This window comes from Penicillium paradoxum (genome assembly GCF_028828445.1).
Source record: "Penicillium paradoxum strain IBT 22861 chromosome Unknown utg000007l_segment0_segment0, whole genome shotgun sequence".
Taxonomy (NCBI): Eukaryota; Fungi; Ascomycota; class Eurotiomycetes; order Eurotiales; family Aspergillaceae; genus Penicillium; species Penicillium paradoxum.
In genome coordinates, this window is record NW_026643185.1 from 6,299,411 (window position 1) to 6,316,937 (window position 17,527).

At 50.0% G+C, this 17,527-nt stretch overlaps 6 protein-coding genes across 6 annotated transcripts; 3 read left to right on the forward strand and 3 right to left on the reverse strand.

Moving 5' to 3' along the window:
* Positions 1 to 837: 837 nt before the first annotated feature.
* pdeA (3',5'-cyclic-nucleotide phosphodiesterase PDE1) lies at positions 838 to 2,587 on the reverse strand (the record flags this gene model as incomplete). Its single annotated transcript, XM_057180842.1, has 3 exons — positions 838 to 1,594; positions 1,645 to 2,327; positions 2,510 to 2,587. The coding sequence occupies 3 exons, from the start codon at positions 2,585 to 2,587 to the stop codon at positions 838 to 840; spliced, it is 1,518 nt and encodes a 505-aa protein (XP_057029228.1).
* Positions 2,588 to 4,006: 1,419 nt separating this feature from the next.
* N7457_009800 (SSH4 family protein) lies at positions 4,007 to 5,725 on the reverse strand (the record flags this gene model as incomplete). The annotated part of the gene is made up of 3 exons (XM_057180843.1): positions 4,007 to 4,824; positions 4,886 to 5,191; positions 5,248 to 5,725. 3 exons carry the CDS (start codon positions 5,723 to 5,725, stop codon positions 4,007 to 4,009), a joined length of 1,602 nt encoding a protein of 533 aa, XP_057029229.1.
* A 447-nt stretch (positions 5,726 to 6,172) lies between these two features.
* On the forward strand, positions 6,173 to 7,811 carry N7457_009801 (aminopeptidase P family protein; the record flags this gene model as incomplete). The annotated part of the gene is made up of 2 exons (XM_057180844.1): positions 6,173 to 6,287; positions 6,433 to 7,811. 2 exons carry the CDS (start codon positions 6,173 to 6,175, stop codon positions 7,809 to 7,811), a joined length of 1,494 nt encoding a protein of 497 aa, XP_057029230.1.
* A 2,909-nt stretch (positions 7,812 to 10,720) lies between these two features.
* N7457_009802 (uncharacterized protein) lies at positions 10,721 to 11,168 on the forward strand (the record flags this gene model as incomplete). The annotated part of the gene is made up of 2 exons (XM_057180845.1): positions 10,721 to 11,082; positions 11,141 to 11,168. The coding sequence occupies 2 exons, from the start codon at positions 10,721 to 10,723 to the stop codon at positions 11,166 to 11,168; spliced, it is 390 nt and encodes a 129-aa protein (XP_057029231.1).
* Positions 11,169 to 12,287: 1,119 nt separating this feature from the next.
* Positions 12,288 to 14,696, forward strand: N7457_009803 (J domain-containing protein; the record flags this gene model as incomplete). Its single annotated transcript, XM_057180846.1, has 6 exons — positions 12,288 to 12,317; positions 12,373 to 12,457; positions 12,526 to 12,752; positions 12,831 to 13,488; positions 13,547 to 14,485; positions 14,545 to 14,696. The coding sequence occupies 6 exons, from the start codon at positions 12,288 to 12,290 to the stop codon at positions 14,694 to 14,696; spliced, it is 2,091 nt and encodes a 696-aa protein (XP_057029232.1).
* A 1,396-nt stretch (positions 14,697 to 16,092) lies between these two features.
* Positions 16,093 to 17,259, reverse strand: N7457_009804 (Zn(II)2Cys6 transcription factor domain-containing protein; the record flags this gene model as incomplete). The annotated part of the gene is made up of 3 exons (XM_057180847.1): positions 16,093 to 16,858; positions 16,922 to 17,019; positions 17,068 to 17,259. 3 exons carry the CDS (start codon positions 17,257 to 17,259, stop codon positions 16,093 to 16,095), a joined length of 1,056 nt encoding a protein of 351 aa, XP_057029233.1.
* Positions 17,260 to 17,527: the final 268 nt, after the last annotated feature.

The window sequence follows — 17,527 nt, forward strand, 5'->3', positions numbered from 1 at the left end:
TGCGTATATCCCTGCGTTATGTTTATATCTATTTGAATGTGGTCCATCTGATCGACATCATCTCGAGATATTCGACATCTGATAGTTCTGCAATTCTGGTCATGTGGATAGGATCCCCGTGGCTTAGGCCAAGATGCCTTTCAACATCGTGAAAAAGCCCATCGGGGTCGAATTCAACACAACGCTCACGTAGACGCAGGTCTTCATTGTAGAGAAACCTGCCCGAGGTGTAGTTAAACCAGTCTCGGGACTTGGCAGAACCTATCTGACGGGATTGTTCTGTTAACAGCCTCTTCAAAAGGCTTATCCCTACTAGCACGGGTAGATGACGGAGGGTTGACAACCGATGTCGTTTGGTACCTAATGATAAAGAGTATAAATGGTAGCAAGAAGAAGAGAATGGAGTCATGATGTACATAGGAGGTGGGTTGGGGGAATATGAAAGGGGAAGGGTTGACAAGGGATCGTTACAACATACTCTACATGGAGCCGGATAGAAGTGAGAAATGGGGTATCGGTGTTAGTTTAGCACATCGACGCAATAGGACGACTCGCTTTCTTTATAAAGTCGATAAATCTTCGATCAATTAGCCATAAGTTACATTTAAACATCTGTCGCCAGTCTCCATAAGAAACATGTTCTATACAATGAACATATCTGCAAGCACAAAACTGATTGCCGAGTGATATTGAATAGTTCCAGCGCTAACAAACATCCCCTCCCGAATTTCAAGACGCTATGAGACGAGTCGGAGACAAATATATCGTAGCTAATTTACAGAACCAAAACATACATTGCGCCAAACCGAAAGAATCCTCCTCGCCGTTTCAATCCGATCAAATATAGACATCCTTACCAGGAGTCGGGGCAAAGAATTCACAACCCAGATGCGCCGCTTCACTATGAGCCTGGAGTTCTCGAAGGATCTGTTCTCTCGGATGAGGCCCATCGGTAAGAGCCTCCTTGATATGAATAATGTGTACTTGCAATCCTGTCAGAGGAAGAGGCGAAGCACTAGCCCAGGTTTCAGGGTCGGGAGGATCCAGGTCTTCGAACTCGTCACCGGGAATCCGGGGTACTTCGAACCCATCATTTGGATGCGATCGGGGCTCGATCGACGAGTCAGACCTCCTTCCCTGATCGGTAGAAGAACTTTGCCAGCGTCTTGATCGCGGACTCACTTGCGCGCTAGCAAACCCGCCGGAGGCTGACGAGACTCGCTTGCGCTTTCTCTTGTCCTGGCACAACCCTCGCACTTCCATGACTTTACTAGCAAGCACGGTGAGCTCGGCAACTAGGTGCCGTGGACACATGTGGCCGTACAGATAGGCATCATCGGTGCTATCGTTGTAAGAACATTCGATGAAGATGGCTTGCAGACTCCCCGAGGCAATCTTTGGAGCTGCAGCTTCCCAAACTCGTCTGTTGTGAGTTTCGCCAGATACAGAGTCGGGCTCGAGGTCCCCGAAGACAATGATCTCGGAGCCGCTGCGATGATCGCGTAGGAAGAACGCCGAGCTCTCCACCGTTGCCATTGGCGAATCTTTAATGGATGTCGCCATTGAACGCGAGGACTGAGAAGGCGAGTAGAAGCTATTAATGGTTAAGAGACATCGTACAAAAGCGACAGAAGCAGAACTTACGCGGCCTCTCGATGGTCGACTGAAAGTGATCTCGAAGGAACAAACTGATGATCAGCAAAGACCATACTTCCAATACGATGATGCGTCCCGCTTTCCGCATGGTATCGTTGCTTGCATCGGCCATGGCTCAACTTAAGGCACTTTGTCGACAGGCCACTGCAGGCTCTGACATAGCCTCTACTATCGCCGCGACCGAAACGAGGATTCCCACCTTCCACTAAGCGCTGATAAGTGAGAAGACCCGCACCGCCGTCTTCGTCCGATAAGTTAGGCCAGATGATATCGTTGAAAATGTGGTTTTTGAGAGCAGTCAGCACAGATGGTAAAGCAGCCACAGGTTTTGGTTCATTTCCCGCCTCCAAAATCGGAGTATTAATGACTAGCCCAGAGACATGATCTAAATGAGGGTGCGTGATTAGAACAGCACCAATGAGTTCCCGAAACACATGAGCCGCATTTGCCTCTGGTGTTTCATAGGGCAGCTCGAGCCCCTGAAGGGGTCCACTCGTCACTATGTCTCCCTCAGTCTGGCATTTGGGCATGTGGTCTTCCAGCAATCGCACAATTCCAGCGAGAAGGGTACCTGCGTCAACGGCTACCACCGAGTTTGAGGACCATTTTGTCGACGTCGCCCGGACAAGAATTCCCGTGACGTTATCTTCACGAGGTCCACCCGTTGGGCCCTAAGAGAGTCAGCGTTAAGCACCAAGTAGATTTAGCAGGGCTATGTCTGCCACGGCCCGTCATCAGAGAAATTGAGCACAAGATATCTCGCCTCCCAAGAGACCTCTCACACTCGATACATGGTCCCGCACGTGCCGGGGTCCGCAACAGACAAGATACAAATTGACGGCTCCCAACTTACCAAAACAATGACTTGGAATGTTGCTGTTTCGGAAGGATCTTCCCTCGGCTTGCTAGCCTTGGAGCGTAGGCGATTCATGGATAATAGGCTGTCAGACTTGTCGCAGCCTATGTGCAAGTCGCGTTGCCTGAGTGCCTGATCACCAATAGGATTCGGATCTCAACGGTAGACTGTCTCACGAAGTCTCCAATAGATTGGTCGTAGGCTCACTTTTGGAATATGAAAAGCGGCTAAATACCGAGGGCCAATGAGATTATGTGGGGGTATGACGATAGCGCGTGTGAGTTGCGATTTAGACTGTTCCAATGTACTCCGTATGTTGTCCAGACTCAAGCTCTTTGGGCGGAATACGATAGACTGAGCCTATTTCTAGGAAACCGGGATTTGTTGCGCTCGACAGCTGTGAGATCAAGCTATGCGCGGAGCCGCAACAGAAATTCGGGGGCTGGACGGGCGGCAGAGTGCAGATGAGAGAGCTTCGATCTGGGGGTGAGATGAGCAATTGCGGGTTTTCCTCAGCTCGTATCACAAAAGAGGACGTCTTGTGCGTGAGACAGCCACTCCTGCAGGCAAAGTACAGAGGCCGTGGCGCCGATTGGCGGGATCTTAGGGGTTCAAAAAGCCACTGGGGATTTGGATCGGAGACACGATCGGAGTGGATCGTTTCAACTGGGGCTAGTGGGGTATGATCGTAACAGAGCCACAGATGCGGAACGAAGATCTGGGGTCTTGAGGTCTAATAACCCTGGGAGATATCAAATTGTCAAGATCTTGGGGATGTATTTCTGGACCTGAAGCAGGTGCAGTAGACGAGGCGATCAAAGCTTCAAGGCGGGCCTTAGCAGATGCTGCATGAAATCTATAGGGATTGCCAGCGTATAAATATTAGTAACATCTTGTTGACCTAATCTGGATTCAGAACGTTCTTTCAACTCATGATGTTTGCTCTTGGGTTGCGCTTTGAGGGCTTTGACAGAGCGGAGTCTCGAATTGTGGGAGTTACTTGGCCCAGCGCCGATGACGTCCACACTACGCCCTCCTCGCCATGGATGTATACAACCCGGATTATCGTTCTGAGCTTTGAGAATATTTTTACCATATTTTTACCATGTGTTTACAGTTCACCCAGTGTGGTCGGTTGATCGGGAGGCGACCGGCGAGCAGAAACTCCCGGTCTAACTTGAAATGACACGATATACAGAGTCAACCTAAAGAGGGTATGCGGTCAAAGAGCACGGCAACAAAGATAAAGCAAAACGATAGTGCCTTGGTACATGAGTTCATTGACTGCCCAAGGGTAGGGGGCGATAGAGACACAAAGCCCAAATCCAGAAAGAAAGCACCCAACAAAAACCAAAGAATCAGCCTGCTCGAGTTGCTATAACGCCATCCGTGAACCCGCTAAATAAAACGACAAAGAAATAACCAGACAAAGGCTGTGGTACGCCACGAGTATGTTCAAAGGTTAGGGGGAAATAAATGTTGCACCCGGGTTAATCATTGGTCTCTTGAGCTGTGCTCATTCAGGCCTCCCTCCATTGCGGTTTGGTAACTTGGTAGATTTTGACCGGATTCCGCGGAACCATTTGATGGAGAGGTGGGCTCCTCAGAATTCATAGCCCGAGGTGGGAATTCGAGAGACGCATCACTGCCCCTACGACTGCCATCGGGGCTAGAGTATTCAGGTGGCGGAACTTCCGGCTCTAAATGATCAGGAGCACCCGCACCATTGGCATCTGCGTCTATCGCAGCATAACGGCTTGATCCCTCGCCCACATCTTCATGAGACGGGATATGGGTCAGCTGAGCGAGGGAAATGTCAGTTGGTGATCGAGCAGGGCCTGGGCTAGGCGCCGGAGGAATCCTAACACTTGACCCCGAGGCCGCGTAGTTTGCATTTTGGTAAACACGCTGGGAAATTTGAGCCGCACTTTCGCGCCCTGACTCGAGTAAAATGCTGCCTTGCTCGCTACCATAGGGTGGAGGCGGAGCGAGGCTTCCGGTCATGGGGGCCAACCCCCATTTTTTGACATTGCCTTCGATGAAAACGAATCCCATTTGGCCGAAGTTTACGTGGATGGTGCAAGGCCCATTGGCGCCAATGGTGGGGAAGAGGTTTTGAGAGCGATAGTTGTGAGCCACGTCTTCGAGTTTCTTGCCGTTGCGTGTGAAGAAAACGGTGCCAGATCGAGGACGGTACCCTACACCAATAACATCACCCTGGAGCAGTGGAGGGCCATATGGGGTGGGATTAAAAGGTTGATTGAGTCGGCGATGCCCCGTGGATTGGTAGGCAACAGAGGATTTGTGGAAGCCTAAATATATGGTTAACAGGAGTCGCTTGACTGACAGATTCCCATTTTGAGAGACACAGACCAGGCATGCGGAACAGAGGATATGGTTTCGTGGTCACACCGATACCGATCATTGTCGACTCGGGCTTATCGTATATCTTCGCTTCCCAGTAGTAAACGTCATTTTGCTTGGGGATGGGCAAATTGGTCTGTACGCTGCACTCCGAGTCAAAGAACTCAATCTCTGTGCGTCCCTCCACGAAACAGTTTGCAATTTCCAGCTCAGGCTGGAATTCCCAGGCGGATACGCCTTTCTCCTGAATCGCAAGGAACTGTGATAACGAGATGTCGGTTTGCACAGACTCGGGGGGGTTTCCTTGTACAAAAGCTGCAAATGATTAATCATATGATCGAAGTACTATGGAGATTCAAGTGCACCCTAACCTTTTGCCCGCAAATATTCCGATCGCGCCAGGTCATCCATTGACTCTAGCGCCGCCTCTTCCTCGCGCGCAAACGCTTGCTCATCATCGTATTCACCGGGTCGGCCAATGCGATCGAGCATAATCCGGCCCCGACGGGTATATTTGAAGAAAAAGAAGACCGCTAGAACGATAAATGCGACGGCAGCCGACCCAAATGCGGATAAGATCCCTATCAGGATACCCTTGCCGGTCGACCCCGTCGAGTTGCCACTGGCAAGTACGGGCTCGGGTCGGAACTCCATGGACAGAGAGGACAGCACATTCCGTAGATTTGCTTGAATCTGTTGCTCCGAAAGTGATTCGCTCTGTAGGGGTGTCGGTAGTGATGTTGAGGGGACGAAGCCAATCGGTGACGTCGTCGGGTTGCCTATCACCGTTCTCAAGGTAGATGGCAGGCCTGCGAGCACACCGGGGCTCGAAGCCTCAAGATCCTGCATTGTTCATGTGTAGAAAGATCAAGAAAGCACGGAAATCAAAAGTCAGAAAACCAATGCTGGAAGTGGTGAAAGAGGAGGTGAGAGTGAAGTGGGCGCAGCGGATAAAAAAGGCCGTGGGTTATCTAAGACGTTTCCGGGCAGTTGGGGGGCTACCAGGCCTATTATGCAAGGTGATGTAGAGTTGGTTCCTGGATCTAGACATCCTGGAAGATCCTAGAAAAAAGGAATCTAATGTCTCTCTTTTGACTTTTAATTGTCTTTTTTTTCCCCTTCAAGCAGAATCTCCCTGGGGGAAAGGAGTAGTGGTATCAGAAGTGTTATACGAATCCATCCCTGCTCAGGATAAGCGTCCGTCTCCTGTCTCCTCTTCCCCTCCCTCGTGGTTCCTTACTCGAGAACACCCCCCCTCATCCCCTCAGTCACTTACAAGACTAGGTATTTGAGGAGATGCGTTCGACTAGTCGAGTTGCCCAGGGTCCCTCGACTCGGGACGTCATGATCAATCCCGTCGACTCCTACAATATACGCGTGGTGACACCTACCTCCTGCGATAAGTACCCAGGTTAGTACACTTCTGACTAGTGCGAACATCGCAAGGTCGGCAAATCCTCACTTGCCTCCTTCTCCCTCTCCCATACCATTGACTTCGCCATTGGACCCGACCGGCAATCACGCGTGACTCGAGCTGACTAGACCGCCCTCACTAGCCAAGCAGCATGCGCGCAACGTCGCTCGGAGGCTTGGAGCCTCAACTGGCTTAATTTTCCTTGCGGGACAACCAACAATTAATCTACGCGACTCGGACCAAGCGCGCCCGTTCCGACAACGACGTTACTTTTACTACCTGAGTGGAGTCGACGAGCCCGACTGCTCTCTGACGTACGATATCGAACGAGATCTATTAGCACTCTACGTTCCGGACTTCGACCTCCACCGCGCTATTTGGATGGGACCAACCCTCTCACGGGAAGATGCACAAGACCGATATGATGTGGACCACGTACGCTATCACACGTCACTCAAATATGACCTGAAGGCGTGGCTAGACGATCGAAAACAGGGCAGCCAGCTGTACTTGATTCATGAGTCAGAGAAGCCCGAACAATTACCAAAGGATCTGCCTTTGAATTTGGAACAGCTCGTGCCTGCTATGGACGCAGCCCGAGGTATAAAAGATGAATATGAAATCCGGATGATCCGTCAGGCCAACAAAGTCTCGGCCCTCGCCCATCGGGGGATTCTAGAGAATATTCAAACAATGTCCAACGAGTCACAGATTGAGGGATCGTTCTTGAATACTTGCATCTCACACGGTGCCCGAAACCAGGCATATCAGATTATCGCAGCCTCGGGGCCCAATGCGGCCGTATTGCACTACGACCGGAATAACGAATCACTGCATAATAAACCTCTCGTCTGTCTCGATGCCGGCGCAGAGTGGAACTGCTATGGAAGTGACGTGACGCGAACTTTCCCGCTTACTGGCGATTGGCCCAGCGATTACACGCGGGATATCTATAAGCTAGTGGAGCGCATGCAAGAGGAATGCATCCGGTTGATCCGGAAAGGGGCGCGCTATGTATCTCTCCACGATCTAGCCCACGAAATCGCGATCGAGGGTCTTCTGGCTCTAGGTGTGTTCAAGAACGGCACGATTCAAGAGATCCGTCAATCTGGCGCATCCAAGGTTTTCTTCCCACACGGCCTAGGTCATCATGTCGGCCTTGAAGTCCATGATGTCTCGGAGCGCTCCATCATGGCCCTTCACCAGGGTATTGATCAGTTCCAGTACGGTCCGATCTTGAACTCTACCTGTCGTTCGCCGTGCACGCTCTCCGCTCCGCTGCTGGAAGAAGGCATGGTTGTTACTGTCGAGCCAGGGCTCTATTTCTCGCCCCTGGCTATGGCCAACGCGCGCAAGCAACCGTATGCTCGATACATTGATTTTGACGTTGCAGAGAAGTACGTCCATATCGGTGGAGTGCGTATTGAGGATGACATTCTCGTGACTGCTACTGGTTATGAGAATCTCACCACTGCGCCCAAGGGCGAGGAAATGCTTGCCATCATTAGGGCATCTATATAAGAGCTAGACTAGCCTAATAGACTATAGCACATTGCGGGATAATCTTTCCACTCTGTTCGCAATTCTAGAGTATGTGTTCCAATCATTTGTGCTTGCCTCTTTTTCATTTGAGCCTGGAACCACCTAGGCACAATCTGCCGTGGGTCTGAACTTCCGACTCTTATTCCCGCGAGCATTGGATTGTGTACAACTATATCGAAATTGTACAACACCTGGGCAACCATGAGTCATTCAAGTGTCCACTCGTAGTCTAACATGATGTACTCCGTACGCCTTGCGATGCTAGATGTTCCCGAGGTCCATTTATAACCTGTTCCTTTCTACGTGCGCTCAATATTGAAACAGAGATAAACACTTTCACAGATGTTAGATTAGGTACATTCAAGGCAATTCTCCCATGGTTATGATTCAAACTTTGCCTATTCGATGAGCCACGTTCTCAATTTAGCAATATATGGTTGAAGAATGATCGAAAGATATATCTCAGAGCGTCCTTTTTGTCACACATGTAAAACTGTCGATGAAACTACGGTATCACGTATACATAGAGTTCGGCCCATCACTATTATCAGAAGAATGTGATACAAGAATCTCAAGTTGCCAATTTTCAATGTCATGGACCGACAATCCTTACCTTCAACCTCGGGTTCGTGATCGTATACCATCCCCTTTTCGAGCATTGATCAACTGAAAAGCGAGCGTGGAACCTCTGTCAACGACGTCGATCGCCAGTTCTCCCCGATTTATGCGCATTGATTGTACTCAACGGATTGAAAACGGTCCAGCTGTCTTGATGGACGTCTTGAACTACCCCACGATGCAAGCACCTATAAGCCCTTATCCCCCCATCAGTGTAGGCCATCGAGATTGATATCCCCGGAGACAGAAATCAGTCCTCACGTTCGAAATCAATTTTCGATTTTCAACATGGGAGACCACATTGCACACTCAGCCAGACCGATCGCCACCGATCTCTGCTCCTGGGGACATCTCGATACGGCGAACAATGTATAGAGCGACTTTACGAAATGCAACTCCGAGGATAACCCCAAGGATATGCATATACTGGACGAGACACATCATGTGCAGGTGCAGGAATCCGGGGGGCAAGAATCGTCGTACACACCCGAGGAGAATGGTTTCATTTACCTCGTGCATGAAATAGCCGAGCTCGACAGGGTCTCAGACGAGCATTGTGCCCAGCATCCCATCATTCCACAAACAGGAGAATTAGTTCGCACAATGTCGGTAATTTTCCAAGGCAACGAGGCTTGTACGAGAAGCTGACTCTCGCAGAACCGGAGGAACACGAACAATCACCTTCGCACGCTGAGTGCGGAGTACGCAGCCTGCCAACGGATCCATCCCTGCTGGCTACAGGTAGTAATCGCAGTCCAGCGTATAGAGTCCACTCTGACTTCACTGCTGCAGGTGCGATCCACCACCTCGAGACTATTATTGCCGAGCAGGAGCGCAGCCACCCCGGCCGAATTTTGATCATTCATGTCTGGAGGCCATTGACACCGATCCAAAGAGATTCTCTCACAGTCTGTGACTGGAAGTCTATCAATCTCCACAGGGAGTGTACGGAGTATTCCTAATCGACTCACGTTGCCGACTGGATGGAATGAACTCGGCCGGTATGCGTATAGTCCAAGTCAGAGATGATTATTGCCTTGGCGGCCAACAATCTAATGAATCTCTCATTTTTACGCAATTTGATAGCTCCAAAATGAAGGGTGGATTCACCGTGCCTTACAGTGCGTTTGTCGACGCCCAATACAGGGAGTCGGCTGCAAGGGAGAGTCTAAAAGTCTAGATGTCAAGATGTCAAGATGGTGTTTGCTTAGTATGCACTGTTTGTCCCGTTTGTCTCAGGGGGTTCAGGGGAGTCAGGTTTCGGTGTTCCGGCTAAATTTAGGAGTCCTGATAAGTCAGGCACCCCCGTTTTTTATTAAATCTGAGTCAATAGTCCCGTTCTTCCAGATTTCTTCCAAAGTTCTTTCAGCCGTTTTAATTCATCTAAATGCCAAGATTACTCCGTAAAAGGAGCAAACAGAACGAACCTCTTTATCGCCTAAATTAGGTATGTAGGGGAAATTCCACCACGTTGCACACGTGCGTTCGATGCAAGGCGTAAAGATCCAACCTCCCTTGCTACCTAAGGTACCCTAAGTACCTTGAGGTATCTCAACACGTTAAAACATGCTGGAGTGGACCGGAGATTGACTTGGGCTCTGGGACCCTGCATATTAGTCCGGAGGTACTCCGTACTCCGTATTCCGTACTGAGGGGTTGAGGGAAAAATCGGAACGAAAGCCCTGAATTCTCCGTTGCCTGATGTGATCACCGTTCGGTCCGCACGGCACTAAGTGGAATCCGGCATCGGGTTTCAACAGGACTCCAATCGCCTAACGACACGGTATTATGGAGTCTGTCGTCATTTGATGTTTCAATTTTTTCCTTTCTTGTTTCGGTTTTTTTTTTGAGATTAGGTACGCAGATATTGCTCATCGGGGCCAGAGTCCACGCTATTATTGAATTTTCGTTGTTCGGAGCCAGCTCATTGACGCCTAAAGTATAATAATTACTCAGAAGGTCCTCGAATGGGGAATCAGGATCACGCCTTTCTTAGGGATTGGCGCCATTTTTAAGGCCATAAGGTGATCGCATAAGGTGATCGCTCTCGGGATGGTCCCACCGAGCAGAAAGTGGGTCTTCCAAGGTTTTTTCTCCTTTAGTGACTCACTTGCTGTATAAGAAACCCCTACCCCTGTTGCAGGTGGCTTTCTTTTTTTCAGTACCTCATCTCATCCTTTCTAGGAGGTGATGGTCGCTCCCCCTCTATCGTCAAAAAAGTGTTTCTTTTCTTTGATTCGGGGACTTCCTCTTGATTACGACTTCCAAGAATGGGCCAGAGGCACAATAGACGTCGCACTCGTCGTTCAACCAACCGCAATACAATTCTTCTCGCTCAGCATCCAGCCTTGCCTCTGGCATTCCCAGCCATTCGGACACAGCGCTGTTGTCAGCCTTCATCTGTCGACAACTCTCCTATCGCATGCATTTCACGTGGATCTTCGGGAGTCACCCCCGCCCCATCATGGCATTATGGGTATATGGCTTCGCAGACCCGTGATCGCCCTTTGCGACTGGAATCGAGCGGGCTGGAGGCAGAGCAGTATCGATTGTTCGGCGGAGAGCCGGGCGACGACGTGAGCCTCTGTTATCGCATGCTTGAGTATTTCGGCGGACTCGACTACATCGACTCGTGAGTACCAGTCTCCCGATTTTACCGGAAAACACCAATCCTGACTTTTCTCTCCCAGTACGAGCGGCCAAGCCCTTGGAGATTGAATGTTTCGAGATACCGTTCGGAAGACTTTCTCGGACCAAATGCCTCGCCACCTTTGTTTCATTTTTTCCAGTCAACACAAAAAAAAGAGAGAACCCCCACGATTTTACGAATTTGCGATGTTTATGAAATCCGCATTCGACCAATAAAACAACCCAAAAACTACCATCGAATATCGACATGACGCCGTGCGTCTTCTGTCGCCCACTGCATATGCGCCAACCGCACCGAAATGGCAAAGAACGCCAGTCCCACGGATTTCCCCGGGTCCCGACTTGCAGCAATGAAGATACCTCCCACGAGGTATTGGATTGGTCCCTTTTGACCCGGCCGTGTGGATTTTGGTCAACTGATTCTATCGCACACATTAGAAAATGAACACTCATTTTCTAGCCAGTACCTCCCGTCCACGCTTTGTCTGGATTGGTTGAGTTCGCGTCCGACCCCGAGTTGTTGACGCTTGAACACCCTTTCTGGGCAAGCTGGGAGGTTATGGCTATCTTGATTTGAGGGGAGAAATGTGTACAATAGATCTGTTCTGTCAATAATCCTAAACTGAAAGGAATTGGTCAAGGCAGCAGCACATGGGATCGATTGGATATTTCCTTCTCATGACTGTAACTCTTTAGGAGTATAAACAAAAAAGCAATGTATATAGTAGCCTTGAGCTCATAAATAATTCCAAAGATATTTTGAACACCTTGAACATTTGGCATTTTTTTGACCGGAACAAAGTAAGATCAAGCGGAAGAAGTAGGTCCATCCTAGTGCACCTATTCCGGATGTCGTATGTTGTTTGTCGATATGGTTCTCTCACCGCCTGCGCCACCCGAATAAACTGCCATCTATTGACTCCAGCTTATGGCAGGCGGTGAGGGGACCCTGCTTGAGGACACGGTCATCACCAGATCAGGAAGCGAGATATTGACCCTCCCTTCCTCGCTCCTTTGTTTCTTGCGGGCCAGGCTTTTGGGCTCTTACTAGGCTCTTATTTTATTCTTACAATCCAAACGATCTCTCTTCACCGTCCAAAGTGGCCACTGTCAACAGCCCTGTGCAACACGATCTTTAAATTCCGCGGACAGCGGCAACCGCTGTCTGTACTCTGAACTCGCCGCAGGATGTCGTCAGATTACACATATGATGAGCAGGTAAGCATAGGAGCTGATGCGACCAAGATCCAGTCACACTAACTCTGGTATTCAGGGACAATTCTTCCCCTTCTTCATCCTTACCTTGACCGGCCTGGTCACTCTCCCTCTCACCTATAACCTTCTACGACCCAGCAAAGGTGAGCTTCGGCAGTACTTGCCCATTTGATCTCTTTCATTGGTTCTAACCATTTTGCTCCAAATACAGAGCTTGAGAATACTGCTCCCCGCATCAAGTCCGATTTCAAGCCCGAACATGCGGACCTCATCGATGCGCAGAAGCGCAAGCGCCTGCGTAAAGAGCGCCGAATCAAGCGCATTATCACTGTCATCCTAGGATATGCTGTCATGGCATGGATGGTATACTTGATTGTCGTCACCGCCAGGACAGTGGTGAAGGCATATGACCCTTATGATATTTTGGGTGTCTCCAGGGTGAGTTTCCCCGCCACGGCGCATGAGCACAAACCACATGCGGAGGATCCTAATTGACCAAATTTCTCGAACAAATAGAGCGCAGATGAGAAAGCTATCTCCAGACACTACAAGCGCATGTCTTTGATCTACCACCCCGATAAGATCCGCCCCGACCCCTCCAAGAATGAGACTATGGACATGCTGAACGAGCGTTTCGTGGAGCTCACCAAAGCCTATAAAGCTCTCACTGACGAGGAGGTGCGAAACAACTACCTCCAATATGGCCATCCCGATGGCAAGCAGAGCTTCAGCATTGGTATCGCCCTTCCCAAGTTCATTGTTGTGGATGGCAATGGCAAATACGTTTTGATGGTTTACGGTGCTCTTTTGGGAGTCCTATTGCCGTATATTGTCGGCAAGTGGTGGTATGGATCGCAGCGCTACACAAAGGAGCGTGTCCTTGTTGCTAGCGCCGGGAACATTTTCCGCGAGTACAAGGAAGACATCACCGAAGGTGGCATTGTCAGCGCTTTGTCGTCCGGCGAGGAATTCAAGGACATGCTCAAAGGTGCCCATGCCGAGTCTGGTCTGGCCAAGCTCGAGAAGCGAGTGTTGGCAGATGATTCCTCGTTCCTTACAGCCCAGGATCGTGCGGCCTTGAAGCAGCTGGACAGCTCCTCTCGTCGCAAGGCTTTGGCTCTGTTGTGGGGTTATCTTGGTCGTATTGATCTTGGTGATGCCACTCTCGATGCCGGTATGAAATCCCCCTTGTTCTCTCTCTTGACACCACAAGCTAATTGAATGTTCTGCAGAAAAATATGAATCCGCTCCTGTCGCCCTCTCTCTCACTGAAGCTTTTACTGCTATCTCCCTCGCATTTGGCAACCTTGGCCCGATTGTCGGCGCTTTCAAAACGTCTCAGAACCTGATCCAGGCTGTGGCTCCCGGTTCATCACCACTCCTGCAACTTCCCAACTTCACTGACGCCATTGTCAAGTCCGTAGAGGGCGAAGATGCCAAGGCTCACTTCACCGTTCAAAAGTATATGGAACTTCCAGAGGCTCAACGGCGCAGTCTGACTGTCGGCGCCGGTCTCCTCTCTGATAAGCAATACAACGACGCCGTATCGGTCGCCGAACAACTTCCCATGCTACAACCCGAGCGGATCTTCTTCAAAGTTATGGGGGAGAAGGTGATTACACCCAGCAGTCTGGTACAGCTGGTGGTCAAGGCTCGCTTCATTCCACCAGGCAGCACATCTGTACCCCCAGTGAACGAACTCGACCTTGAGGACATCGACCCCGATGAGGATGACCTTGATGCCCTTATGGGTCGCAAGCCGGCGAAGAACCGCGCCACTACGATCGTGGACGGCAAGAAGGTGGAGACCAAGGTCGAGACCATCCAGCCGCCTCTGGCCCATGCCCCGTACCTAGCCCGTGACCACTCTCCACGCTGGAACATCTTCCTCGCAGACGCCAAGCAGGGTAAGATGGCCGTGCCGCCATTCACATTTACTACATTCGACAAGCCGATCTTTGACGAGGCCGGCAAGCCCACATTCAACATCCAGACTCTCAAGATGCAATTCCAGGCTCCCCCGCAGGTCGGCGACTTCACCTTCATCCTCCACATGATCTGTGACAGCTACCTGGGTCTTGACACCACCGCACAAATCACTTTGCACATTGACGACCCCGCCAAGGCAGCCGCTGTGGAAGAGGAGGATGACATCAGCGAGCCAGACGAGGGTAAGTCTATCCCAAACGAACACTCTTTCCATTTCGTTTTTACTGACATAAATCTCTAGACTCTATCGCCGGTCAAATGCAGGCTATCAAGACAGGCCAAGCACCCAAAAAGAAGGTTGTCAAAGAGTCCGACGACTCCAGCGGAAGTGATACCGACGGCGACGCAGGCGATACCAGCGACACCGACACAGAGACGGAAGACGAGGATTGATTCCCTTTCTCATGTATTGATTGATCGATTGTACTCACAGCTTGTGTGATGTGTGACACAGGTCTTTGATCAAAAGACCTCACAACCCAGACCTTGGCCTTCTTCTACGTCTTCGGCCCAGGCCCCGGGTACTGTTGTCACTTGAACGTTCTGGGATTTTTGTCACTCTTATTCATCGGGTAGCTTTGGTGTTTAGTCTTTTTCCCTCCCCATCGGTTTCCTATCCCTCTTTCTGTTTCACACCTGTGTATCTGTGTATGCGCATCTACCGTATTCGTCTGTGTTCTTGCAGATAATAGACTTGGGAATTTACAAAATACTTCAAAAATGCCAAATCTCCGCATCTCAATAAACATGGAGAGAGACGAGCTTGTACAAGTTGTGGTTTTATGTACTGTACCTAATGTCATGTCATTCCCCGTGCTATATCACACCACACCCCCCATCCCCATGTACACAAGATGTAGATGTAGCCTGTCTAAATGTACCCAAAGGAACCAGTTACCCATATACTCCCCAGTCAACCAGCCCAACCCACAAAAAGCAGCCACATCTAGGCCTGCAACAGCCCTGCAGACCCACAAATCCGATCTAAACCCGACTCCATCCCCATCTCCTATCTTCGAATCTTCGAATCTTCGACCCGTTGGGTCACCTCCTGTTCGGGGTTGATGCTGGTTGTGCTAGGTCACGCATGTAATTGTACCACGTACCCGCAGTGTCCAGGCTTGTACTGCGAGATCTAGATCTGGCGTGAGCGGGGTATTTGGTGCTGTGCTATCTCTTGTATGAAGTTGAGAATAGTCATGTAATTGTGTACTCGGTGGGTGGATTTATGGGTATATGGATATCATATATAGGAGTTTATGTAGTTGCTATAAGTAAATAACATAGTCGGTCTATGTATATCCAGAGAAATATCATCCGGCTTAATATATGTTTTAGCCCTAAATCTATGTATGAAAATGGTCTACCTGAATCAAACACAATCGCTAAAGCAAACGAAGCTAGGGATCAAAGAACCAGTATCTCAATTGATGATGCGATCTTCTCGCCAACTAGATACCAGCAATGAAAGGAGAAAACCCCCAGATCAAAACATCAATAACCCAACAAAAGACCTGAACCCGAGAGAAATCATAAACAAACGACTCGTCAGGAAGGATTAGCGCTCAATGTGCCAGACATCTTCCAATCTTATAATCCTGTGGACATGCTCCATGCATCAAAGGATAAGGGCGTCCAAATCCGGATGTGGGGGGTATAGAAAAAGAAAGAGTTGAATATAAACGACGCCGAAAAAAAAGACACAAAACGAAAAAAAAGAAAATATAGATAAAGAAGTGAAAAGACATAAAAAGCTGCTCAACAGCTTGTATACCCTACAGCCCTAAATCTACCCAGAAGGGAAATTCCAACCGGGAGTAAACCCAGAGTAAAATGTCGAATCCTGCGGGAAATGGTAATCTCCCATCATCTCCCCCGAGAGATTGTTGTTCATGTGGTGGTGCGTATGCTCCATCAGGCCGGGCGGTAGTCTCGCGATAACGGGCTTTACGTCTTGCGCGTTGCCATCGCAGCAGTTGTCAAGGACATATGCGAAAGAATCTGGATGCGAATGGGAATGGTGATGGTGCGGGGGTAAGCCAGACGGCGCAGTCGCGATATCAACATGCGCGATATCAGTGCCCATATCTGGTGCGCTCATGGATGATCGCTGTAGTGCCATTAGATCGTGGTACCCGTCTGGGTAGCTGTAGCTTGTCTGCACGGGCTGGATATCCCATTGCCAGCTGGTGCTGGTGCTGCGGGTGGGCACTGTCGGCGTTGGGATTGGACATGTTGGGCGCGAGAGCGTTGGCGAGGGCTCTGGGGGTGTAGTTGGTTCCGGGGAGGGTTCTGCTGTGACGCTGCATTCGGTGGAGGTTGATAGTAAGCGCAGGTATCGCAGATCCTCGGAGTCCTCGTCTGGTTCGTCGGCGTTTTCTTCGGCTTGTTTGATTAGTCCTAGCCGGTCGAGGATGGCGTGTGTGAGGGGATGGCCGTCTGGGGCTTCGGCTAGGGCATCGCCTGGGAAGCCTTCCTTGTTGATGCAGAACTTGTAGAGTTTCTGGAGGGCTTTTACGACCAGGGAATGGTGGGATTCGAGCATTTCGACAAATCTGGGTGGATCGGTTAGGCTTGAATCACTGGTATTGGGCTTGGGATAGTGTTGGTAGACTCACCCTCTGGAATATACTTTGGTCTGGGTGGCCTTTCTTTCACGGAATAAACATGGGTGGTTGTATACCGAGCAGCGATTGCACGGCTGTTTCCCATCACACTGCGATATGTTAGTATGCCGATTTTGCTATTTTGACAGTCCACATACTTTGGTCTTCTTCACGCGACAGCGATCACAGGCTTTCAAAACGTGTTTGCGCTTGACCCGGAAGACACGCTGGTCGCGCTTGTCCTCGCCAGTCCTCGCCCGATGCTCCAGTTCCGACAACGAAGCCACCGCCGTAAAATCATCCATGGTATGCGGGAAGCCCTTGGGGCGAAGCTTTGGCTGCCACGACATGGTGGATTGGATCATATTGGAAACCCCACTAGACAGGCAAGGTAGATATCGCAATGCCAGGTGAAAGGGGGAGGAAGTAGGATCTCAAAAAGAAAGGGAGGAAAAGCCTTGGCCAGCGAAAGGGTAAAGAAAAAGAGACCAAAAAGCAAAGTCGAGCAGGCGGGGATGATAATGAAACTTCAGCCGCCAGGACCCAAGGTTGATATCATGATTATCAAAGGCAACAAAGGTACAGAGGCCGTAAAGACAATGGTTTAGTGACGTGGAG